This window comes from Rhinocladiella mackenziei, assembly GCF_000835555.1.
Source record: "Rhinocladiella mackenziei CBS 650.93 unplaced genomic scaffold supercont1.1, whole genome shotgun sequence".
Taxonomy (NCBI): Eukaryota; Fungi; Ascomycota; class Eurotiomycetes; order Chaetothyriales; family Herpotrichiellaceae; genus Rhinocladiella; species Rhinocladiella mackenziei.
In genome coordinates this window covers 3,554,571-3,578,812 of record NW_013550604.1, presented here as the reverse complement: position 1 = coordinate 3,578,812, position 24,242 = coordinate 3,554,571, and the positions used below count along the sequence as shown (strand labels likewise).

At 51.8% G+C, this 24,242-nt stretch overlaps 9 protein-coding genes across 9 annotated transcripts; 6 read left to right on the top strand and 3 right to left on the bottom strand.

The window, feature by feature from the left end:
- Positions 1–931: 931 nt before the first annotated feature.
- Positions 932–2,547, top strand: Z518_01269 (uncharacterized protein; the record flags this gene model as incomplete). Its single annotated transcript, XM_013421870.1, has 2 exons — positions 932–1,498; positions 1,552–2,547. The coding sequence occupies 2 exons, from the start codon at positions 932–934 to the stop codon at positions 2,545–2,547; spliced, it is 1,563 nt and encodes a 520-aa protein (XP_013277324.1).
- A 1,068-nt stretch (positions 2,548–3,615) lies between these two features.
- Positions 3,616–5,114, top strand: Z518_01268 (uncharacterized protein; the record flags this gene model as incomplete). Its single annotated transcript, XM_013421869.1, has 2 exons — positions 3,616–4,662; positions 4,785–5,114. The coding sequence occupies 2 exons, from the start codon at positions 3,616–3,618 to the stop codon at positions 5,112–5,114; spliced, it is 1,377 nt and encodes a 458-aa protein (XP_013277323.1).
- A 373-nt stretch (positions 5,115–5,487) lies between these two features.
- Z518_01267 (glycine-tRNA ligase) lies at positions 5,488–7,461 on the bottom strand (the record flags this gene model as incomplete). The annotated part of the gene is made up of 1 exon (XM_013421868.1): positions 5,488–7,461. One exon carries the CDS (start codon positions 7,459–7,461, stop codon positions 5,488–5,490), a length of 1,974 nt encoding a protein of 657 aa, XP_013277322.1.
- A 389-nt stretch (positions 7,462–7,850) lies between these two features.
- Z518_01266 (uncharacterized protein) lies at positions 7,851–9,161 on the top strand (the record flags this gene model as incomplete). The annotated part of the gene is made up of 1 exon (XM_013421867.1): positions 7,851–9,161. One exon carries the CDS (start codon positions 7,851–7,853, stop codon positions 9,159–9,161), a length of 1,311 nt encoding a protein of 436 aa, XP_013277321.1.
- Positions 9,162–9,397: 236 nt separating this feature from the next.
- Positions 9,398–13,237, bottom strand: Z518_01265 (uncharacterized protein; the record flags this gene model as incomplete). The annotated part of the gene is made up of 1 exon (XM_013421866.1): positions 9,398–13,237. The coding sequence occupies one exon, from the start codon at positions 13,235–13,237 to the stop codon at positions 9,398–9,400; it is 3,840 nt and encodes a 1,279-aa protein (XP_013277320.1).
- Positions 13,238–14,127: 890 nt separating this feature from the next.
- Positions 14,128–15,854, top strand: Z518_01264 (uncharacterized protein; the record flags this gene model as incomplete). The annotated part of the gene is made up of 2 exons (XM_013421865.1): positions 14,128–14,151; positions 14,205–15,854. 2 exons carry the CDS (start codon positions 14,128–14,130, stop codon positions 15,852–15,854), a joined length of 1,674 nt encoding a protein of 557 aa, XP_013277319.1.
- A 314-nt stretch (positions 15,855–16,168) lies between these two features.
- Z518_01263 (uncharacterized protein) lies at positions 16,169–18,361 on the bottom strand (the record flags this gene model as incomplete). Its single annotated transcript, XM_013421864.1, has 1 exon — positions 16,169–18,361. One exon carries the CDS (start codon positions 18,359–18,361, stop codon positions 16,169–16,171), a length of 2,193 nt encoding a protein of 730 aa, XP_013277318.1.
- A 965-nt stretch (positions 18,362–19,326) lies between these two features.
- Positions 19,327–21,132, top strand: Z518_01262 (uncharacterized protein; the record flags this gene model as incomplete). The annotated part of the gene is made up of 2 exons (XM_013421863.1): positions 19,327–19,699; positions 19,784–21,132. The coding sequence occupies 2 exons, from the start codon at positions 19,327–19,329 to the stop codon at positions 21,130–21,132; spliced, it is 1,722 nt and encodes a 573-aa protein (XP_013277317.1).
- A 2,606-nt stretch (positions 21,133–23,738) lies between these two features.
- Positions 23,739–24,237, top strand: Z518_01261 (uncharacterized protein; the record flags this gene model as incomplete). Its single annotated transcript, XM_013421862.1, has 2 exons — positions 23,739–23,889; positions 23,948–24,237. The coding sequence occupies 2 exons, from the start codon at positions 23,739–23,741 to the stop codon at positions 24,235–24,237; spliced, it is 441 nt and encodes a 146-aa protein (XP_013277316.1).
- Between the last annotated feature and the right edge of the window lie 5 nt (positions 24,238–24,242).

The following is a 24,242-nucleotide window of genomic DNA, read 5'->3' as shown; positions in this document are numbered from 1 at the left end:
GCGGATAATGACCTGCACATAAGCCGGTGTACCCTGCCACCCATCATGTGGCCAGCTACACGAAAGACTGCAAGATAAATGACTTCGCCGTCGTCGTCCTTATTCCCATCTAGATCTGATGTTACTCCGCTATGGTCGCTATCGTGGAAGAGCCTCGAATCATTTTCTCGTCTAGACCATAACCTTCTCCACTGAACTCGCACTGTGACTCAGTTGCTCCACCTTCTTTGTCTCCTTACGACTTGCAAGGGCCGGGAAAAATATCCCTGGATGGACACAGGTCTGGAGAATCGTAGCAAGGCCAACCGTCCTGGGCGCTGAATTTAGCCTTTGGACGGGACGCATAGAATAGCAGGACGACATACCAGCTGTCAATTCCAATAAAAAGAGCTTGATCCTGCATGATGGGATTTCGCCAACCATGGGCCATCTCGGCAATTCGATAGACGCAACGCGTATAGACGGCGGTGAAGGAAATTATAAGTGCGACGATGAACGTCCAGAATTTCATGCCACCCAGCAGTGATTGTGCTGTTGGCGAAAGTGGTTGGGATGATCTGAATCGGCGCAACATATAGGGGGTGTTGTCGAATCATCCATAGGAGGGAGCAATTGAAGTACTAACCGGCAGGATGATCCTATAATCCGCCACGCAATCGGCCGACGATCGGCGATAATGGAATAGTTCGTCCCCTCATACAATAGTAGATGGTCATTTAGGCACCCCGAAGCCTAAACAATCTTTTTCTAGACTGGCGCGATCTAAAAGGGGTTCGTACGAAGTATATGACGTGTCGGCGTTGAGCAGCCATAGAGTCGGCCGACAAGACCACTCTGGACATCGGACCCTCTTGGGAGACTTTTGCTTGGTATTACCTCCAGATCCCCGGGAACTGAATCCTCTGGCATTTTTCTCATATCCAGGTTCAGGATGCGCTTGCGGGAGGTGAAGACCTGCGATCGGTGCCGGCACTCCAAACGACGTTGCGACTTGGTGAAACCAACCTGCTCACGGTGTCTCCAAGCGGGCGTCAAGTGCTCCTTTGACACCACAAGCAGCCATGGCAACATTCCCAGCCGTGGGTTCAATCTCGAGCCTCCGAGGTCGCCAAAGTCCGTGTCTGCCGCAGAGCGAAATGGTGTCTGGACAACGTCAACCGAGTTTCCGGCACCTGGAGGCTCCAATCACACTGGCACTGATCCGCCGCCTGGTGCTGATCCCGGGTCCCGCCTGGGAAGACGGAGGAGGGCATGTTTGTCGTGCCTCCGTTGCCATCGCCTCAAAGTTAGATGCGACAGGCAGTCGCCCTGCTCTCGATGCAGCGCTTCTGGCCATCAACAAGACTGCTCCTACAAAGGACCAGAGAGTGGCAGCTTTCCAAGTCCGCTAGTGACCGACGGCCCCGTCGCTGCGGCTGGAGAAGACCCGGAGCAGCTCACGGCCGCCTGGCACTCCCGGCACCGGGGACCCAGCCACTGGAAAGAAATGATGATGAAGGTCCGTGTGGCAGACCATGACAAAGGACGTCTTGAATTCTGATCGTTGTTCAGATTTTGTCGCTTGCACAGTTGAACGCCCTCCCATTTACAATCGGCGTCGAAGACATGCCGCAGGACGCGTGCACTTCCCCCTCTGGCCTGTCGGGAAACTTCCCGTTTGGATCACCTCAGGCGTCAAAGTATGGCTCTCGAGAAGCGGTCGTGGCACTCCTACATGGAACATATACGGTCTATCAGACACATATTGACGGCTATCTTGATGTTTTCGACCGCGTCCATCCCGTCTTAGACACGAAGAGCTTTCAGAGTGAAGCCGAGTGCTGGCTGGCACAGTTCTTGATGGTCCTGGGTTTAGGGTGCTGTGCAGATGCGAGAGAATCAAATCAAGCAATGGAGTTTTTCATGGCCGCCGAAGCTTGCCTCATGCAGACGCCCTTTATGTATCGGCCGAGCCTATCTAACTTGAGAACTATTTGCCTTATGGTTCTGGCCAAACAGGTCAACAATTCCACCTGCTGGGGGCTCGATGCGTGTTGGACGTTGCTTGGTCTTCTGGTCCGTTTGGCCATCATCTCCGGACTCTCCCAAGAGACACCGCCCCCTGAGATGAAAGGGATGGCCATGGAAGAGTGGGAGTCTCGACATCGCTTGTGGATAACAATCCAGTATCTGGATGTAAAGGCGTCCATGACCACCGGGATGCCTCCGGTTTTCCAACCAGTCGAGATTTGGGTGCCGGGAAAGGCAATGTCATGTTGGCGAGGTGAGGGGACTATCAATTCTCAGCTAGGACTCCTCGACCGATCCTTCCCCACGATTTACGCGATTCTGTCCCGAGTGAACTCTCATGTTCATCAGTTATCCTACCAAGATGTGCTCCAATATGACGCAGAGATACGACAACTCATGAGACAGGCCGTCCCAGCAGGAGGCGATGCGCTGCTACGAATGACGCTCAATATCTACTTCCGTCGCGCGCTCTTGGTCCTGCATCGCCATTTCGCACTCGATCTCCACGCACCAACCGTCTTCCCCGTGTCGTACTAGTCTTCGCTGGAGTGCAGCTTGGCGCTACTGATGCATTATCTAGAACTTTTCGGTGACTACCACAACGACCATCCCCGGTCGCTCAACCCGATCTCAGGCTTTTTCATGCTAGATTTCTTCGTCGCCGTGCTGACGACGTGCATCCACCTTCTCCGGCGAGATGCGCCGCTGGCGGAGGCCGCTGCATCAGAATGCCGAATACCACCGCGACAGATAATAATGGAGACTTTGCGGTCCTGCAAGGAGATGGGGTCCCGAGAGAAGGACAAGTCGGTTTGTTACCAAATGGGATATCGGTTTCTGGAAGCTGTCGTGAATTTGATGCTCGAGACATCGGCTCTTTGAGGGCTGAGCCACCACCCACCATCTGCCATTCGTTACTACAATCGGGACACCATTCAATGGAATTGTGCCCCCCCTCCCCCCCCCTTTTTCAGTGCTCGTTCAGGTCCCAGACCGCGAACGCCGAAGACCAGGGAAGCGGCACGACAGGTCTTCGACCGTTCTGCCCGAACGGGGCAGGACATGGACTTGTCTATGTAAGGCTGTCGATCGGAGGACCCCGCCAGAGGAGCATCGTCCAATAAGTAGATCACATCGGTACAGATCCTTCTGCTACCTCGTACACCAGGTATACAATACGACTAGCTCATGGATGCACAAACTTTCGCGCTGCAGGGCTAAAATCATAAATGGACATGATTAAGTCACCTGAGATTTTGAGGCCCCCCATCTCCGGAGGTCGCCTTCTCGCCTTAACAGCCTTTGATCTCGCTGTTCTCAGCCACGAAGGCACTCGCACACGAGACGAAGCAAAGACGATCAAGCTTCAACGGTGTAGTTTGTTTCAGCTTTTGCGCATGGTGAGTATCGATCTTGGTCCGGCTCAATATTCAAACTACCAGATGACACTGCCGGGGCCTCTTTGGCATGCCTCTCTTTCTTCAAATTATGTTCGCCCCGGTCCTACTTGCATTGACAACTTCTTCTCCTCGTCGGTGATTGCATGCTTCTCCGGTCTGACAAAGTATTCCTCGTCGTATCAATACATATAACATCGTCGCCAGCATGGCAACCAGCAGAGCAGATCAACACAACATGGACGCCACAAGCGGCATGAACGGACGCCACGTGAATGGGAAGAGCGTGGACAATGCTTCTCCCGGGAGTTTCAAACGCGTCCTTGTTGTCGGCGGTGGTCCCGTGGGCTGTCTGGCCGCTCTCAAGCTCGGGCAAGCGGGCATCGATGTCGATATCATCGAGAAACTGCCGGCAACCAGTGACGCCCCTCGCGCTTGTGGTTACTTTGGCGCCGTCCACTTCTTCCTGAACGAGATTGGTATGTACAAGTTGATCAGGGAACAAGGATTCATGACTCGGGGCTTGGTGTGGAGGACCATGCCCAAGGATGATGGAAAAGGAGGCAAGACGCTCGGGGATGTCATTGGCGTACAACCACTTTGTGCGCCCGACGACACAGTCCTGGACGTCGGCTCTGGCCTCCTGAATCTTCCTCAGGCCGACATCAACAAGCTATTCCTCCACGAGGCCCTCAAGACAGGTCACGTTCGGATCTACTTCCGCACCGAACTCGTATCCATCCTCCAAAACACCAAAGACGGCGTCGCCATTCTCATCCGTGACGTCGAGACAGGAGCCGAAAAGCAATATCAAGCGACATACCTCGTCGGCGCCGACGGCGCCCATTCCATGGCGCGCAAGGCTCTCGGTCTTTCTTTCCCAGGCCACACATGGCCGGAACGTATCATCGCCACGGACGTCCTGGTGAAAAATGAGCCCGCCCCCATTTTCCACACTCACTTCGTCATGGACCGCACATACTACAGCATTGCCACGCCTCTCGAGGACCCCGTACCAGGCAAAACGACGTTATGGCGGTACTCTCTGGCCTCAGACCCCAACGACTCCCGAACCGATGAGGAACTCATGTCCAATTCCAACATCATGAGTGCGTATGAGCGCAACATGCATGGGCCCCGTCCGTTACAGGCCCAGATCCAAGCACGAGCAATCTACCGTATCCACCAACGGTTGGTCTCGACCATGCGAAAGGGAAACTGTCTCCTGGCCGGCGACGCCGCACACTTGAACAATGTAGGTGAAGTCTCGAGCCCCCGGGCCTCCTTTTTCCGCCCCTTGTCTGCTCTAATCCATTAGTTTCAATGCATCACCAATGCATCTTAATATCTAACCACTGCTTATCTTCTCCAAAAAAGCCCCTCGGCGCCCTCGGATTGAACACCGGCATACTTGACGCCGACGCTGCGACCGAAGCCCTCATCATGGTCCTGAACGAAGGCTGCTCCGACTCCGTCCTCGACGTCTACTCAGACGAACGCCGCAAAGTATTCCAGTTCTTCGTGGATCCGACGTCGACGCAGAATAAGTTGCGCCTGCATTCGCATGACGTCTCGACCGCGGTACAGGACGACTGGTATCTGCGCATGATCAACCATCCGACGCCGGAGAAGATGCTGGAACTGATGAAGCCATACTTTGAGACGTGGCGGACGGATATGAGGAAAGTGACTAAAGGGATGGTGTAAAAGAAGATATACCGCTCGGTGGAGTGAGATAGCGGGATAAACGCCATGAAGACGAGACGATGGATGGAGAACATTCTTTTTCTTGGGACAGAATCTTACAAGCATTCTTCTTCATTTTACACCTACAAGTTCTTTTTCTTTTTTCTCCCCCCCCCCTTTCTTTTCATTTCCATACATTGACACTTATCTATTGGAGTACATAGCCCAGCAATTTCCCGCCACGGTGCTCTGACTATCATCTCCGAGGTGCGTTCTTTGAACTCTTTTCGTAGAAAAAAAGGAAGAAAGATTGCACCATCAAAGGTCGGGTATCTCTAACAGCACAAGCAGAAGCAGAAATTCACACAAATGCACACAGACCGTGTCTTTCTCTTCAATCAATATCTTGTCCCTCAAAGGCAGGCAACCTCTTCGCGACCTGTTCCCAGGTCTCTTCGCCATCGACGAGCGCTTTGATCGCCGCAACTATTTCGTCTTCACTGGCTCGAACTTGTTTGGTGGAATCACGATCCCGGAGTGTGATGGTCTTGTCCTTGACGGTTTGAAAGTCAACGGTGATTCCGAACGGTGTTCCAAGCTCGTCGTTACGAGCATATCGTTTCCCAATGCTGGCAGATGAATCATCAACCTTGTTGGAGATTCCCAAACGACGCAGTCTGGTCGTCAGGTTCCTGAGGAATGGCTTGAACTCGGCATTGCCGGATAATGGTACCAGCAGGACCTTGGTGGGTGCGACGGTGGGGGGGAAAGAGAGTACGCCGCGAGATTCATCCCCTTCACGGGTCCAGTACACGTGTTCCATCAAGCTATAGAGAATTCGTCCGATGCCGAAGGATGGTTCAATAACGTTGGGCGTGTACTCTCGCACATGTTCGGTTCGCTTTCTCTTCTCGATCTGGATGAGGTCTTTGCCAAGTTCTGTGGTCCCACTGCCGACTCCTGGAGTTGGAATCTCGATTTTGCCCGACTGCTCCAATTCCCATGACAACTTCTCACGGAGATCTTGCGACAGCGCTTCGACGGCAGCTTCGACGGCTTTGGCGTCTTGACGGAATTTGGGTCCGAGTTTCTTTCGGTTCCAGTTCACCTGAAACTCTTCAATCACAAGGGGTTCTGCTCTCATTTCACGGACAACAAGGGGTGCTCCAGTCTTGTCTTTGTGGACGGTTAAATCATAAGCACTTCGATCCGCACATCCCACACATTCGATCCATCCATAAGTGGTAAAGAGTTCCGCGTCCCAACAGTCGGCGGCATAATGGGCCATTTCATTCGCCATATGCTGTCGGAATCTCAACTTCGATTTGTCGACTCCGAGCTTGAGCAGGAAATCCTGGATCCGGGCGAGGAAATACCCGAGAGTCTCGTTGTCTACCAGTCCGGTGGAAACGGCCTCTCCAATCGTCAACACGTCGGCCTTGGTGCTGCCGGCCAGCTGGGTCTTTCTGTTCAAGAGTGACAGCTCGGTGTCTTTTACCTCGTCAAACCGGGCATGTTTTTTGCCCCCTTCAGGATCAACAAAATGTTCGATTTCGGCCATCAAGAATTCTCGAACACGCAAAAGTCCCGATCGGGGGGAGATCTCATTTCGGAATGACTTTCCAATCGAGGCCGAGGCAAAGGGCATTGACTGCTGGTTGAATTCAAGCAGCTTCTGAAAGTTCAGAAACTGGCCCTGAGCGGTTTCCGGTCGAAGATAGCCGTTGGGCTTGTGGGCGCTGGGCCCAATTTGAGTTTGGAACATGAGATTGAAAGCCTTTGGAGGATCGAGTTCTGCTCCGGTCGTGGGGCCCCTGATGTTGAATTTTTGGATGAGCTCTCCCAGCTCGTCACCTCCGTAGTTGTCAATCTTTGCGAGCGTCTCCTCATATTCCTGAATGACTGCATCGTCAAGCTTCTCGGCTTTGGCATCCTTGATCTTCTTCTTTTTCTTCGCTTCTTTCTCTTCGTCAATCGGAACGGTCTGCCCGCGAGCCTCTTTGTCGGCCTTCAGCCTGGCCTCGAGAACTTGCTCGACAAGGTGGTCGGCACGAAATATTTCCCCACTCTTGGGATCTTTGCACATCCAGTCGGCAAATTTGTCCACATGCCCACTGGTTTTGAGAACAGCTTCGGGGGTCAGCATTGTGCAGTCGACCTCAAGCATGTCTTCCTCGAGAACGAAGTGTTTTCTCCATAGATCCACCACATTGGCTTGAAGGGCGCACCCTGGTGGTCCGTAGTCGAAAAGACCGCGCTCTCCGCCGTAGATTTCGAAGGAAGCAGTGAAGAAGAGTCTTCGACGCAAAAGCGTGTCAAGACTCGTTCGATCCAGTGGTTGGCCGGTCTTCGTGGTGCTCGTCGCCATCGTGACTTTAATTTGGGGAGGTTGGAATCTTGAGGCTGAAGCGGTGGTAGTGAAAGATCTCGCACAAAGCGAAAATCGGGAAAAAGTCGCTCTCGAAAGAAGAGTCAAAGCACGCATGTAAGAAAGAAAACAAGATATAGGAGTCGTACCGCGGGATGACTCAAATTTGTGACTGGTGGTTGAGGAGGGCCAGTACCAAAAAGTCAGCCTTGCAAACCAGCCAAATCGGCCGGGAATTTTCTCCGCACCCAAAACTTTTTTTTCATAGCACAGAAGAAGCACTTCGCACGGGTTATATGCCCTGGGTCCATGCTCACAGAGCTCTACTTTCAGAGATTTGGAATTTATTTTGATTTATAAATCATCAATGATAGACTCATTCTTCCATCATGCCCTCCAGAACCATCAAACTCTCCGACAAAGCTGCACTGCCCTTCAAGACCTCTAATAAGCAAAGGCGACAAGAACTACATCTCAAACGAAAACGCGCAAGAGATGCATGGAAAAGAGCGGAGCGATTCGGCCGCAAGAAGGAAGAGGCAAAGAATCCCAAATTAAGAGAACAACGGTTACGGCAAAATATCCCCGTGACTCTGGACCAAAAGCGAGTATACGACCAAGTCGAGAACGAGCCAGAGGATGGTGGCCTGGGAGTGGTCTACGACGTGGAGACATTGAAGAGGAGAAAGTTAGCTGAAGAACAGGAACTCCCAGCGGACGGGCCGGGAGATGCGGAAGGAGAAGGACTGGAAAATGGAGAGGACGGGGAAGACGATGACTCGATGCTGGCGGAGAGCGACGAAGAAGACCTCGAGCCAGACAACCTGGATGAAACTATGCAGGACCCTCTCCCATCTAAATCTCAAATTCACTCGCCCAGCACAAGAATACAAGATCGTGCAACCTCACCGACTCGCTCGACAACGTCAGCCAATTTATCTCTCGCGCCAGCTGCCCTGGCGGCAAAATTCCCTACCCTCTTCCTGTCTGCCGATGCTCCTCCATCTCCACCTCCAAAGATCCTCATAACGACATCTCTCAACTCGACTCTACACGACCAGGCGGCAATCCTGACCTCTCTGTTCCCGAACTCCAAGTATATCCGCCGCTCGTCCCATCGGTATGGCTACAAGTTCTCCGTGCAGGAGATCTCCTCCTTCGCACACCACCACGGCTACACGGCGGTGATTGTGCTGGAAGAAGACCAGAAGAAACCATGCGGCATGACCATTGTCCACCTGCCCGTCGGACCGACCTTCCACTTTTCCATCTCAAACTGGTACACGGGGAAAGCGATCCCTGGCCACGGTCGCGCGACAGGACATATTCCGGAACTGATACTGAACAACTTCACCACGCCGCTGGGCCTGTTGACCGCACATCTCTTCCGGTCCCTGTTCCCCGTCTCACCAGACCTGCAAGGGCGTCAGGTGCTGACCTTGCACAACCAGCGCGACTACATCTTCCTCCGACGCCACCGGTATATCTTCCGCGACAGGCGTGAGACGGAGAAATCAGTCGTCGGGCCTGATGGGAAGGAAGTTAAAGGAGTCGAAGGCATCAGGGCTGGGCTACAGGAACTAGGCCCGCGTATGACCTTGAAGTTGAGACGGGTGGATAAAGGTATTCAACGGCGTAGCGGGCAGGATTGGGAATGGAAAGCAAAAATGGAGAAGTCGAGGACAAAATTCCAACTTTAAAAGTCGTCGTTGGTAATCAGGAGCCTTTTTCAAGCAGCTCACTCGTGACATTGTGATGAATACACCTCATTTCGAACTGATTCTGTGATCCATGATTTGACTTCACCGATTGTAGCAAGCATGTTTATTGTACCCAAGGTAATTCCATTCCCATCCGTCCCAGGAGATGCAAATCAATCCTTTAATCAACCAGATAATAATATATGTGTGCCTCGTTTGCGACATGTTTCTTTTTGTCACTTCGGATTTGCATCTACGTTCATTTTCGCCTGCTTTTCCTTTTCAATGACGACTTCCAGAGCCCGTAATCTCTCCCGTGTGATTTGAATGGCATCTTCCATCTCACGCTGACTGATTTTCTCTTCCCGAATCCTAGCTTCAGCATCCGATACGAGGATTTGGTTCCGCTGACGCTGCTTCATCCGATGTTTCGCGGTGCCACTCGGGTCCCCTTTCGAGGCTTTATTCCTGCGCAAATTTGACGCGGATTGTTCTCGTAGCAGAACGGTGTCGACACTCGCGCGCGCTTCGAGCCAGTCCCAAAATTCATTCTCTTCTCGTGCCCAGAGAGAATCATATGCCGCAAGTCGTTCCGAATGCGAGAGTCCCGCATAGGGCCCTAGCTGCGATCCCCTTGTCGGACCTCTGAACCAGAGTAACACGACCATAATGGACAGTATCGCAACCAGAACCTCCATTTTCAGAGCCGGTCTGAGCACATCTATAAACGCTTTCACCGGCGTCCTCAGGGGCTCCCACAGACCCCAGGTTTCTTTCTGTTTCTTAATCTCATCGTCGTTCTTTTCATCTTTGGATTTCTTTTCACCTTTGCGTTTCTTTTTCATTGCTTTCGATACCTTGCTGGCATTCGTGGTGCCTCGGGGCCGACCACTGACCGCACCTTTCAGGACCTTGACCAGACTATCCCCGTACTGCTGCTGGCCTTCATTCGCACCCTTTTCAATGGGTCCTTTTAGCCAGGACTTTGTTGTCCATTCGATGGTGCAGTTCATTTGGAATCTCGTCGCATTCCCGGGCGCCCATGAAAGACAGTATCGAGTTTTGGTGCTGAATGCGTTGCCGCTAGGGACATCCGGAGTTTGCGTGGTGCATGTAACGGTCACTGCTCTTTCCAGGTCGAAAAAGTCCAGGTTCTCGGTCGTAATGCATTTGGTTTGTTTGGGTCCAATACTTCCGCCCAGAGGTTTGATATATGTATACTGTCGGCTTTTGATGTCACGATTGAGTCCTTTCTTGTCGTCCTCGAACACAAGCTCCGTACACTTGCATTCATCTGCCAAGAATTTCCGAACAAAGAATCCGGACTCGGGTCCATATAGTAAACTGTATATCTTTCCCAAGGGGGCAGGGATGACCTCGTCCTTCATGATTTTGTCATAATGTGCGGCGCTGTCCGTACATTCGGTCGGCGCGTGGGTGGCCGGACCAGGAAAGTCGTTAGCCACCTCCGTAAGTCCAGCTTGAGCAGCTAGAGTAGGCGGAACATCGTGCGTGGTTCCAGCGAGGATGCTAGCCGTCTGTGCGACAGCACTTGCGTTCATACCCGACGGTTTCCTCGGCACAGTGATCTTACCGTCCGCGAGATCACTGCCGGCATGACTGGCACTACTTTCCACCAGGCTAGGAGCACTATCATCATCTCCGGCGGATTCCGCGTCCTCAGAGGTGCTACCATCACTGGGTTGTGCGCTTGCTCCATTTTCTGCCCCGGCCCCTGTCGTATCCGTGGCTTCTTCGGCCGCCAATTGCTTGCCGTTCATGCTCTTCTGAAAGCTTGTCGGATGACTAACTCGCCATATTCCTATGAGCAGATCGTAGGTCTGTTCACGGTAGATCAGGCTTCGAAATGTGTGACGAGCATGGAGGGTCTGAATGGCGATCGCGTTCGGGAAAACTACCGCCGTATTCTCACGCTCGATGCTGACCACTTCCTCGAAAGAGATCACCACCGTCGTTACCCAGCCAAGGATATTGCTAAAGAAGCAGATATGACCTTCAGAGATGTAGATCCTGCCCGCCAGCAAAATCTCCTTTTGCAATGCACAGCTGTAATCTTCAATCAAGTAGTCATCCTCGGGCACACTTCGGAATTGCTGATGGAAGTTGCGGTTGCGTTGTTTCGGAGCCATTGTGAACCCCGTCAGACGAGGGCCTTTCGCAGGGTTCGCCAGTGCCGCCACGCTGGGTCCTATTATCGCCCCTATCGCAGATTGGCCTGTAGCTGTTGACGAGCCCCGAGATCGTCTCTTCACAATTTTACTACGAACGCTGTTGGTTCGTTTGACCGAAGTGACTTCACCCTCGAAAAGGCTACCGTTCGGAGGTGTCTTCTCGCCGCCTGTCGGTCCACTAAACGTCTGTGAATGCCTGACATTGCTCAATGGATCCCCTATCTCCGCTATCGGCGTCGGCGCGTTCGATTGTTTTTCATAGGCGGCGGAAACAGCACGCTTTGCGAGAAGATCTTCTACTTTAGCAGCAGCCTCGTCTCGTTCCAGGGTCGCGTCTTTTCGCAGTTCCGTCAGATCAGATCGGCCGGCGGACCCAATTTTGTCGTCACCATTTAGACCGAGATCTTCAAAATTAAGATCTCCCGAGCCCAGGGTTTCAATCGCCAACGGCTTCCGCGGAATCTCTGGTTCAGACGCTTCCTCCTCTTCTTTAATGGGTTCCTCAATGGTCTTGGGCTTGGTCAAAGGATCAGATGCATTGGTCCCAGATCTATTCCGATTTTGGCCGGTCAGATTGGTGATGGTCGTTGCTGCATTTTGGGCCACAGACACCCACGAAGAAAACAACCCACCACTCGCGGTACGGTTTCCGGAGGTACCACCGCTGGCTGTCCTGCTCTCCTCCGAGGTAGGTGTCAAAGGAGCAGTTATTGATGATGAGAGCTTGCTTGGTTGATGGGTGATAGACGAGGTCGACCTAATTCTGCGATGGGAAATCATATTCCCCGAAGGACTGACCACAATATTGGAATTTTCCTCCTTGAGCTTGGATGCAAGGTTTTCTGACTGAGGGGACCCTGTTGTGCCTTCAAAACGAGTGTCAGTGGGAGTCGGAGGCGTGACCGTGGTTAGAGGCGTATTTATGACCGCGGCAGGAGGCGTCAAAGGCCGGAGCGGCTCGAGATTGGGCATTGAATTATTCTGAGGCCGATCGTGGATTAAGGGTTTGGGGGGATCCTCGAGCATTTTTGGCTCTCCGGCGGCTTCGCTCTCGGCCACCAGGGTTTGGACACTGAGCGGGCTGGTGAAACCAGTGATCATATCTGTTGATCTCCTCTGCGGGCTGACTTTGGGACTTTTATTGGGCTTGCCAAAAACGTCTCTGAACCTCCTCCCAGGAGATGCGCCTCGAAGTTTGCTCATACTGTCACTGCGTGATTGGGGATTGAGGGTGTCTGCTCGGTCGACCAACCCTCCCACTGACGAGGTTGGACTTGAATCAGGCGCTGGATGACTCTTGGGCGATGGCGGTCCACCATCTTGACTAGGTTCTACCAAAGTCGGTATCTTGTCAAATGACAATTCTTGGGGAGGGCTCGATATTGACTGATCATCGCTCCGCAGGGTGGTGGCTGAGGCAAGAGGAGATGACATGGTCAGGTAACCCGAGCGGGAGTCTGTCGAAGCAAGAGGAGGCGTTTCGACCTCGGAGTCGTCTGTGAGAAGACTTGTCTCACCATCACCGGCGATGCTGCTAGTCCGCGTACTCAATGCTGCTGGGGGGTTGTTGACACTGAGACTGGTGCCCATTCTACCTCTTGCAAATTCCTCTGTGGCGGCCTTCAATTCTTCTTGACGAAGCTTCCTCCTCTTTCGCTTGCTGTGGCCAGGCAGCAGCTTGCGCATGCCACTACTCCCAGATTTGCTACTTCCATCTTGACTGATAGAACGTGCACTATATCGAGTAGGGGATTTCTCGAGAGCAACAGAGTCAAGAGAGTTAGTGCGCAAATCTCGTATAGTTTCATCGCCGGGAAGGTCTGAGGGACGCCTGTTTGACAGGACTTTTTTGAGGCCCTTGACTTGGGGAGAGGGCTCCGGCATTATAGGAGCGACATGAGGAGAGGACTGAGTCGAGACTGCCGCCATTCAAGGTATAGGTCACGGTGGGACAGTAATTGCGGTTGTGTTGTTCCAATATTTGGATTGATTGTGATATGACGTGGAACATTGGGAAGGGAGCGGTATGGAGGAAGGGGGGCGGTCAATGAATAAGGAAGACACGCAAGGAGAGAGGAACAGAATGGCCTTCTGTTATTACACAAAATGAAATAATAATAGCTGTGAGGAATGAACGAATGGTTGAAGAAAAAAGGGGAGTGTGAATTGACCGATGTGTAAACCGAAGTGAGGTGGTGAACTTTGCCATGCCAGTGCATGAGAGTTTCGGCACAAGTCTTTAGGGGCCAGAATTCAAGCGAACGCCAACCCAGGGTCAAGCGGCGCACGGTACTTCGGCACTTTGTTGTAGATGGTAGACCGAAGCCTGTGGTTTGGCCAGTAACCATAAACGGACAAACTCACGAAATAGAACAAACCCGGAAAGAGAAAGCAATTCGAAGCTGGTGTTTTCAGGCTCGCAAGTATACACCATGTCCGTATACGGGCGCACCTCCAGATGGTAGATTCTTCGCTAGACGTTGAGCTAGTACGGGCAATCCAACCCACAGAATACCCCCTTTATCAACATAGGGTCTTTTAGTGAAACTTTGTTACCAGCGCCCGCTTGTAACGCTCGGTATAATTCCCGGTCGCCGGCCCTCTCCAAAATCTCGTCAGCCTTGTCGCAAACAGGATGACCGCAACCATTACTAGCACTCGTGACTGAACCCCGGTTCTCAAATGCGAGTACGAACGCTTTGCCAGCCGCCAAAGAACACCCACTTCCAGCCTCTTCTGCATCTCTCCGTCACCGTCATTTCCTGAATCTCCAAATGGAATCTGCCCCTCTGACTCTGGTAAGCAAGTCGGAAGGTTAGCAACACCCCATCTTCTAATTCCATCCTTTTAGGCACATACCCATGCTCGAAATGCGGCCCTTGAGACCCGACGTTCCAATCCAGTCGCGGCGAGCGAAGAGCATGATTTGGCGGCCGCCGAGTTCGCATCGGCGGCCCAAGGCACCACGGATTCGGAGGCACTGCGAGTCCTGACTCTGCTTGAACAACATCATAAAAAGCTGGGACATTTGTTGCGATCAAGACATGAAAATCCTGCGGGTGAAGATGTTTCTCATCCCTCATCCACTACTGCTGTGACAACTCCTGCAACTGCACCCTCCCAACCAAAGCGGCAGGAGTCTAACAGACCCTCATCACCAGAGACCACGATTCATCCTCCAAGATTGTCTCGAGGTCAAAGGTCAAATGCTCGGGACTTGTCTTCTTCTATCGCAAGCAACCTTGCCTCCGCCAGAGGCATTCCTAACAGTCGTCAAAGGAGGCCTGCGCCCATCTCACCGTTAGTGTCGAACCAACATGCCGATGGACAAATTTCACAAGATGAAACGAGAGGGAAGCCTATCTCAAAGCCGGGTACAGACACCAGCGATGCGCTTTCTTCCGTGTCTAAGCAGTCACAGTCGCGTCCGTCTTGGACACCACCAATCTTACCGGGCTCCTCCAAGTCCAATGCGGATGATGAGGCAGAAGAGCAAGTTGCAGACGCCCCATTTCAGCAATTTTACGCCACTTTTGAGAGTCTGATATCCAAACTCAGTGCACCGTTGGCCTTTGCAGGACTTCCTCTAACCTCTCCCGCATCCTCTAAACCACCGGCTTCTCCTGTTCAACCATCGGCCAAATCCCCCAAGGCGCCATCACGCCCCACGCCTGCAGCGCCTTCAGTCGACTACTCTCACTTGATCTCCCGTGCTGCTCTGCGGGCCGTCTCCGGAACCAATGCCGCGAACCCATCAGAATCCTTCTACGTCGTCCCGACGACAGGAGGTACAATCTCTTACGCCGAAATCATGAACAGGGCCGAACGCGAAGAGGCTCGCGGTCTCCGTCATCATAGACAGCCCTCAAATCTATCAAACATCTCCGAAGATGACTTCGTCGATGCCCAAAGTACTATTCTTCCTAACCGTTCTCGCGACCACGGCCCCGCTGTCGGTGGCCCCGGCCGACCCTCTCGCCGTGGTGGGGCAGATGAAGTCAAAATCAACGGGAAAACCATGGAAGAACTCGCATTGGAGAACCAAGCCCTCAAACATCTCTCAGACACACTCTCCCGACGACTCCATGTCTTCGAAATGTCGGCGCAAACGTCTTCAGCGGCGCTAGCGCAGAGCATACGCTCTCTGCACCGCTCACCACTGACCACTCCGATACTTTCACCGGAAAATTCTCGTGGAAAGAACAGTACCAAGGGCATGGACGGGGCCCCGCTTGTTGTAGGGACGGACGAGGCGATGGCAAAGCGAATCGCCGAGTTAGAGGAGATTCTGCGCAAGTGTGATGCACGGGTACGGAAGAAAGATGAAGAAAATCTCAAACTCAAGGAGACCATCACCAAGTATCGAGAGAAGTGGGATAGTTTGAAAGCTGGAGCGAAAGCCAGGAGAGAGAGGGAGCGTGAGGGAAGAGGTGGTAAGGCTCTAGAAAAGGCTTTGGACGCTGGTGAAGACGACGATGGTGGTCTGCCTGGTGCCGCTTGAAATGAGACTCGGGCAAGATTGAATGAATGAAGGCCTAGGGTGTTAGAGAAGCCCGTCGGTGGTTTGCAGTCGCTTCAACTTATTGAGGCAGCCTGGTCTCGAATATAGACAGTGAATTCCTTTCGCCAGACCGGAGACTTTTCCCGGTTGTCTAGTACAGACTCTGATGGTTACAGTGAAAGGCATGATATTGATTTTGAACCATCTACGAGAGAAAGTTCTTTTATGAAGTGCGTACTACGCACTAGGAGCCTATCCTGTCCTGAGTCAAGCTGAGCCAACGCCACGAGGGTATTTACTTATTGAAATTACGATCAACTCATCCCATATCTCCGTCCACCATTAGTAGCAGAGGGGTAATCTTCAACGTCATCTCTCTTCTTTCCTGTACCTTTCCCTTTTCCCTTGCCCATCATCCCGGCTAGAGTCTCACTTAGAGCCCTGAGCCTGGTCTTTCTCTTCCCGAGGCCATGCTCGCGCTCGGACGATCCGTCGATATAATCGCTCACCACGGGTACTGTCATTGTCTCTTGCGTCTGTGCGCTGCTTAGGTCTTGATCAGAACCACCACTCTGAAAGTTCAGACTCGCTGGATTCTCTTCGTCTGAGACGGGAATGGCCCGTCGGTGTTCATCGTGCGAGTGTCTGGCGGATCGCGACCGCCGCATAGCGGTACGGACGGAACGAGGTGTTCCCTCGCCCTTGAGGAGCGACTCGGCAACCACTGCGCTGAGGGAGGATGAGAGAGGTGGTAATAGCGGGCCGGGGACGGGGAGGAGGCGTGAGATGCTGCCGCGTGCGGAGCGGTTGAGGTAACTCGGTGATGGGGATGCATCATCAGTTCCCGGGACGGTAGGACGAATGGGACTGGGTGGACGGGGCGTGCCTTGTTTGCTGGGTGTTTCAAGATCGGACTTGGATGTAGCCGGGGTGAAAAATGGCGTGAAACCAGAGTCGGTCTGGATTCTGCTCGTTCGAGGAGTGCGTGGGGGAAGAGGAGCGTCGATTTGCTCGACAGAAGACAGCCAGGGGTTTGAGCCGAGGATTTCAGATGAGTCGAGTGGCGTGGCGGCGATGGAAGGGGCAGAAGATGATGCTTTCGAAAGGCGTCGGGGGGTGAGAACCCCATTTCGCACCTCGTCTTGACCCAAGATCACGGGATGTTCTTCCCTCGTGTGAGCTGCAGAGAGGTCAGTGTCTCTGTTCAAGGGCGTCCGCTCGTCAATGTTCCCTGTATCCTCGTCGAGAAGTTGAATCGTCTCATCAGCATTGTGCTGCCCATCTTCTGCTGTCTCTTCGTCTCGTGCGCTGGTGATCAAATACACTCCCCAAAATGTCAAAAGACACCCAATGATAAACTTGACTGCTTGCTCTGCCGTGGTGTGTTCAAAATCTCGATATAAGACCGCCGATCCGATGATGACCGACAGGGTGAACAGTACAAATTGTATGGGAATTACCTGGGTTGAATCATAGTTTTGCAAAGCCCGATTCAAGTAGCGTATCTGCATGAGCGCCGACCCAACGAGAACGGCGGCGAGGAAGTAAAAAATGGCATGTCCGAACGCCTTCCAGAGAGATGCTGACAAAAGGGACGCCACGCCCTTGGTAGAAAGTACCGTGTATCCTCCAAATAAACCCACCAAACCAAGGTCAATAAGGATCGTTTTTCGACCGTGCCGGGGTTCCGCGTACATAAGGCCCACGATGAGCAACAAGGTGATGATGAAATATACCAAGAACTCCCACCTCTTGATGGTTTGCCATATTTCGCCCGGACCAAACTTTTCCTCGCTAGTTCTCGCCGAAAGGACGACGGTGACCGCGCCTGCAATTGCCGTCAAGACTCCCCAAAGATCTCGCTTTCGGAAACGCTCCTTGAGCATGAGAGGAGCGATCAGGCAATTCGAAATCAAAGCGACGACGCCCAGTGGACTCACAATTGATGCGGGTGCAAATCCATAAGCAAGAAAGTTGCCAGCCTCTCCGAGGATCATGAGCACAAGACCGAACCACCAGTAGGGCGATTTGAGATACGATCGCCTGCTCAGATCATCGCTCAAGTCTTTCACTCGACCGGTCCTCGGCGTCCACGGACCGAAGTCGGGTTGCAAAGTCGTTTGCGCCGTCTCGTCGGCCGAAATCGCCGCAACGTCATCAGCACTTCCACTGCGATCAGAGATTCCAAGGTTGGTTCTTCTCTCCTCTCCCACTATGTCTTGTTGATCGGAACCATACCCGCCGGGATGCTCACGTACCCCGCCATTGGCGTATGATTTTCTGGCCTGTTCGTATTCGCGGCCGATGAGGATGTGCGCATATCTCTGGGTATTGAGGGCAAAAGAAATAAGGATATTTCCAACAATAGCCGTAACAATGCCAATGAATGAGGACCACTGTTGCAATTGTGAGCCTTCGCCAGGGTGTGGTCCACCTTTTTCCAGGAACAAGTCTAGTAGCGGTGTTGGATAGGCGTCAGGCGTGGCACCGGTGATTGGTATGTGCATTGAGAACAGAACTTTGCGTTGCTCCGGAGATGTTTTGTCGTAATATCGTCTTCATCGAGTCGTCCGTTATGGGCACAGGAGGACTGGATCGGGCTCCCCGCGAAGCAACGAATTGTGGTAGAAGGGCGTATGAGCCCTTAGAATGAAGACAACAAGATTCCCACAATACTGATACAAGCATATGAATATCTCAAAGCCATAGCGACTCGAATGTCGAGAAAGTCAGAAGTCGAGCAAACCATTGTACGTTCATTTGGCTTGAGGCGCAGGTGGCGGTGGCGGTTGAAGAAAAGAAAGTGACCCGAGATCACGTGCAAGGTCCTTCACCGCGCCGCTCCCACCGACTCCCCCACATTTTGCACCCACATTATTCTGAAGACCACAGGCAAGTGAAATAACGATATCGCTCATTCCCGTAAGATGCAAAACATGAGCCAAATCTAGATGCGGGTAGTCTTCGACGTGCTTTAATGAGCCATCACAATCTTGACGGGTTAAAGGAGACTCGGATTCGGTCTTTCGTACAGGATTCGTACCTCTTGCCTACATTTATGGCTGTTGTGAGTTCTTGGTACTGTTCGCGATGTCCTGGCGGGAACATGTTTGACAATGATTACGCAGCAAGCTGAAATGTCTGCAACGGATTGCGGGGAGGAACCGGCATCCTAGACCAGGAAAGGCCCTTTAGAAGTCTAACTGGACATAGTTACGGGACTGGTCACTAACTTCCTTTGGTGGGTTCCAGTGATAGGCGAGCTGATGGTATAAACCACCCCCGCATCCAGAAAGGATTATATATATCTAGGAACCCTTGCAGCTTCTTGATTAACTGAAATTCTCCCACCAGGGCGCGAAATACTTGTCGATCTTTCTCTCGGCTTTTGCTAAAGACACTTCTCATGTGGCGGACAGCCTCGACAATAGAACAAGGCTGATGATGCCATGAATTCAACACACCCATGTCAATGCCAGATGAATTCTTCTTCCTCATTTCCACCCCGAGCAAAGACTGTCAGGAAGAACATGAACGACAGGATCAACGAGCGCGTGCCCACGCAGCTCGCAAGTCTCATGCCAGACGCCGCTCAGAAGCCCCCTTAGCCGGTGGGATGTGGGAAGCGCAAATACCACCCAAGTCTACCCACCCCAAGTTCGCCAGATTCAGGTTGGCGATGGGCTCACAAAACTCGATTCTGGACCATCCTAGTACAAGCCTTGCTCCGATCCCTAAACATCAATCATTCTCGAAAACAAGGCTGGATGGGGGCGATGATGACCCCTTCGATACCTTTTCCGTTCGTCATCTACCTCCATACGTACTCTCCTTGCTCCAGACCGGTGAGTATGATCTTATGCCTTTGTGCCCCGGATCTCTTCGACTTGCAAAGACCTATCAATGCAGACTCTAATTTCGTTCCCTAGCATCCCGGTATAAGTGGTCAAGAGTACGACCAACCATCCAAGATGGGAGCGTGAATCCGGTCGCAAAGGCATGGATGGGCGCCGCCATCGAGTCCCCCGTCGCCCTGCACGCTTTAGCATACGCGATGCTGCGTACCATCCTACTCGTTCGAAAAGACCCCGGACCGGAACGCATATTGCTGTTTCACCACTATGCAGAATGCCTCCGAAATCTTAAACAAGAAATCAAAAATCTAGAGGATGGAACACGAGCCCTCCCCACAGACCATCTTATCATTGGGATAGCAGCGTTGGCCGCGCACGCAGAGCCTTCAGGTGGAAAATACTTGGCCAGCGGCTCAGAGATCCCATTATCACCACTGGCCAACACACAGAATCTCAATGTCTATGGATCGGCGCGCGCGGAACCTGAACACCTACAGGCCCTCTATCTGCTAGTCAGTGCAAAGGGGGGCCTTGAAAACATCGCACTCAATGGTTTATCTGATGTACTTGAGATGTATGAAGCAATTTTCTGTTTATTTATCGCAATTCTCCAAGAGGAGTCCCTGCTCACTGATTGCTGGCAAAACAGTGTGGATCTTGTTTTCGCCACCCGAGAACATACGACGCCGAGATTCCCCTGGAGCCACCCAACGAGTCTCTTAGACTTAGCCAACAGCTACGTGCCAGATCATCGGGCTCAGCAGATGTTTCAGAAGCTGGGAAAATGGTTTGACGAGATTGATGAATTGCGATGTTTGAATGATACTATACGATACGTGCGAGATGTTGTGGTGGCCCTCGATCAATATGACAGAATGGGACGAAATCCAACAAGTCTTCCCACCCTGCTCAGAGCCCGGAATGCTGTGCAACATCACTTGCTCAGCCTTCCAGCGGCCGATTCAGGCTCCATTTCGACTACAGGTGCTCGTGTCCAACGCTTCTTGTTTGAGATTTGTCGTCTCGGGCTCCTGATTTTCTCCAACATGGCCCTGTTCCCTCTACCCATAGAATCTGGCGTGGCTGATAGGTTACTTGGCATGCTTCGCGAAAATCTCTTGAATGTCCCAATCATTGAAGGCGACAATGTCTGGTCCGAATATCCCGCTTTGTTGACTTGGATAGTTGTCCTGGGTGGAGTTGCTTCGACATCCACTTCACAACGGCCCTGGTACGTCAACTACTTGGGCAATATAATCTCTTCCGGATATACTCTGGACTGGCGGTCGTTGGAGGAGGACATATTATCCAAATTTATCTGGTGGCCCTATATTTGCAGCCAACTGGGTGAGAGTATCTGGACGGAAGCATGTTCGACCTCACAGGTCCGGGGTAGCCTCTATCCAGATAGTCAGCAAGAATGAAGCTATCTCATGCACGGACATGAAATTTGAAGAGTAAATCGGACCATCAGCCACTGTTACACGTTCATCCCTAATGTAAGACGTTGGTACAGTTAAAGCGGGTTATGAGCCATCCAAGCATCACAGAGCGAATCTTCGGCCTAAGGCCCTGGCTGGAAACGTATTGTCCTGCTCATGTGAAGGGAGCATTCGCTTCCCGTTAATCCTGGAGGGGCCACTACGCCCTCAGCTTGTACGAGGAAGACTCCCGAATATTAGATGAATAACCTGCCATTACTATTGACCTGAGCCCTCGGTCCAGAAATGGCGTCCACTGAGCATCCAGACTCGATTATGATACATATTATAATGCTCTATATATATAAGGGCAGGAAATCAACCTTTCAAACTCTTTCATCACTTGAGTTCGCCATCGTTCCCCTCCCTCTCCCTAGCTTCGCCCTTGAGCCACATGCCAATCCGAGTTCAGGCAGAAACCCGAATGTCTGTTTTTACGATGAAGCACATAAGGGGCTTTGACAGCTCTTTCAACGTAAGAATAAAAGTGCGGAAGAAGACACGGTTCTCTGCCAATCGTTCGGCTGGTGACTATATGGATTGGTGATCCGAGCTTCTTCGTCTTCCGGCTGCGGGTCGACATTTGAAGAGGTGGAACTCGATGTAGCGGATTCTGAGGGCTTTGGAGGTTCCAGAGCTGTGCGTGGTTCTAGTGTGTTATTTGTTAACATAGATATAGCTAGTTCGAGCGATGGATCCTGTTTCATGCAAGGAGCAGGTCCGTCTGGTTTCGCAAGCTCGTCCTGTGTCTCGTGTCTTCATTAGTCTCTTCTGCTCAGCATTTGGGCATCTTCATCCGGCTTCTTAGTTTCGTCTGGCTTTGCAGGCCCAGCATCCTTTTTCGCTGTATCATCATCATTCGGGTTTCAATTTGCCTCGAAATATCATCTTGCTTGGCAAGCTCGTTTGTCCTCGCCGGTTCAATCTATTTCGCAGGTACATTTGGACTCGGTCCTTCGTTGTTGTCGTTTACTGAATCTGTTATCAGTGCGCGGTTTGCTTTGGCCAATACTTCTCTAATCACGTTTCCAAATTTTGGAACGGGGGCTTAGAAGAACACTTATAGGGCAGAAGGAGGCGGTTCTTCCTCGTGATCCCCGTATCAAGACCCAGAGCTTCAGCGAGGAGATTCGCTTGAAGTCCTAGAGGCTCAATTGATGCAATTCTTCAATTCCGCCGGCCTCAAAACATGCTTCTGACTGCTCTCAGGTCATGCTCTCTTAATTTCCAACCGACTGCCACTTCGACAGAAAACGGGACGGATGCATGCTGCACCGTGACAGCCAGATATAGATACCTGGTCTCTGACTGTTGCTCATTGGGATTAGAATCCCACGGCCACGCACAATCTGATAACAGACGCGCTCCTTCCCCGTCAGCGAGTGTCTTACCCCCGAAATGACCATCTTTGCGGACGCTTGTAGTCATTCTTGCATCTCCATTCACCTAGATCGATTGTCGTGATCCCCGGAGTGTCAGCTTGCACTCTCAAGTGTCGAGTCCACGCTCATCCGTTCCACTCCCTCGAGCCCCCAGGTTCTTTATGGCACAATATACTCCATAAAGGTGGGAGGAGAGTTCGTGCGTTCTTCTATAGCTTTGAAAGACATGCGCATGTCGACCTAGTTGGATGATAGTTCGAGGTCTGAGACACTGGAAGCCCAAAGTCGACGATTCTTGTATTGTCGGATTCGATGACTCTCCATTTCAACTTTAACCCGTAGTAGAAGCAGACAACTTGGGTTTTGCCAAATTTCTGACTCCCAACACTCATATCAACAATGCATCTTCTTCCAGATATCTGTATAGGGAATGGAGGTGGAGGACGGAAATGTTGAAGAGAAGAAGTATCGAACGGTTTCAGCTCTGTCTTAAAGTTGGACAGGGAGCCTCGTATTCGAGCTTCAATGATTGCACAGGTCCAAAGTCTGCCGACTCGTGATGTAAAAATCAAAATCAACTTGAATCGTTGAATAAAAGACTACCTTTGTTACCAAGAATCAAGCAGCCCGGGACAAGGTCGAGGCGTTCGCTCGGCTGAATCGATTGGGCAATTTCAAGGAAGGAAACACCTTTCATGATAAATTGTTGGATTCCCATAAAACCCGTTCCCAGTGGCTGTTGAGTATGCGGGTTTCTTCCTTGAACGACGATCATGCGGGCTGCTGGAGGATTTTCTCAGAACATGAAATTCTCCTTTTTGGGCTCTTGACAGCTTTTGCAAGTATGCATGCCTGTAGTAATCTCGAGATAACTTGGAACGAGCTCGTTCTATTTGGAGAAGTCTCCTAGAACTGAGCCGGAGAGCCTTTGCGAAGTGGAGGTAAGACCGACCAAAACGGGCCGATGGCTTCGGTCAATGTATCCCAGATTCATATTTTCGAGATTTATCTTCAAATTGTGGTCTTCACTTCCCAAACCTCCTGATGGCTCTACACTGAGGATACTCAGTCCCCGTGTGTCAATGCTGTCTCAGAGCCGGCCCACGAAGGCTTTCGGAAGATATGCAACTTGGATACGGAAGGTCATCCGTAGGAATCGCAGGCGCCATGAGAATGCTATTTACTGTGCTTTCTCAAGAACAGGCTTCGAAATCGTGCAATGAGTTCATGGAGAAGATCGATTTAAGAAATGATGAGGAAGAGGACGAAGATAAAGATGGAGTTGAAGACTCGGCTTTCATTGCGGGACCCTTTGACTGTAAACGCATGTGCGCGCTACCTTGTCGGCCAAAGAGATAATTCAAATGACGTGACAGCGCTCCCAAAGGCTAGGAGATGGTCTTTGATGGCAAAATCGCTGTGGCATCAGGTCCAAAGCATCAAGGCGGACGCTCCCAAGGACCGACCATTCTTTAAACTGAGACTCGCTGAGCTCGAGCTTGACAGGCTCTCTCAATCCAATAAGGACGTGCGCGTCAGTGAAGCCGATAAAGACTTGGGGAATGCAGCGCTCGAAGTTTCCGATTTATCAGTTCAGGTAGAGCCTCTTTGGACGACATACAAGCTCGACCACAATGGTTCAACACAGGACCAGGACGCGTTCTAGAAGCT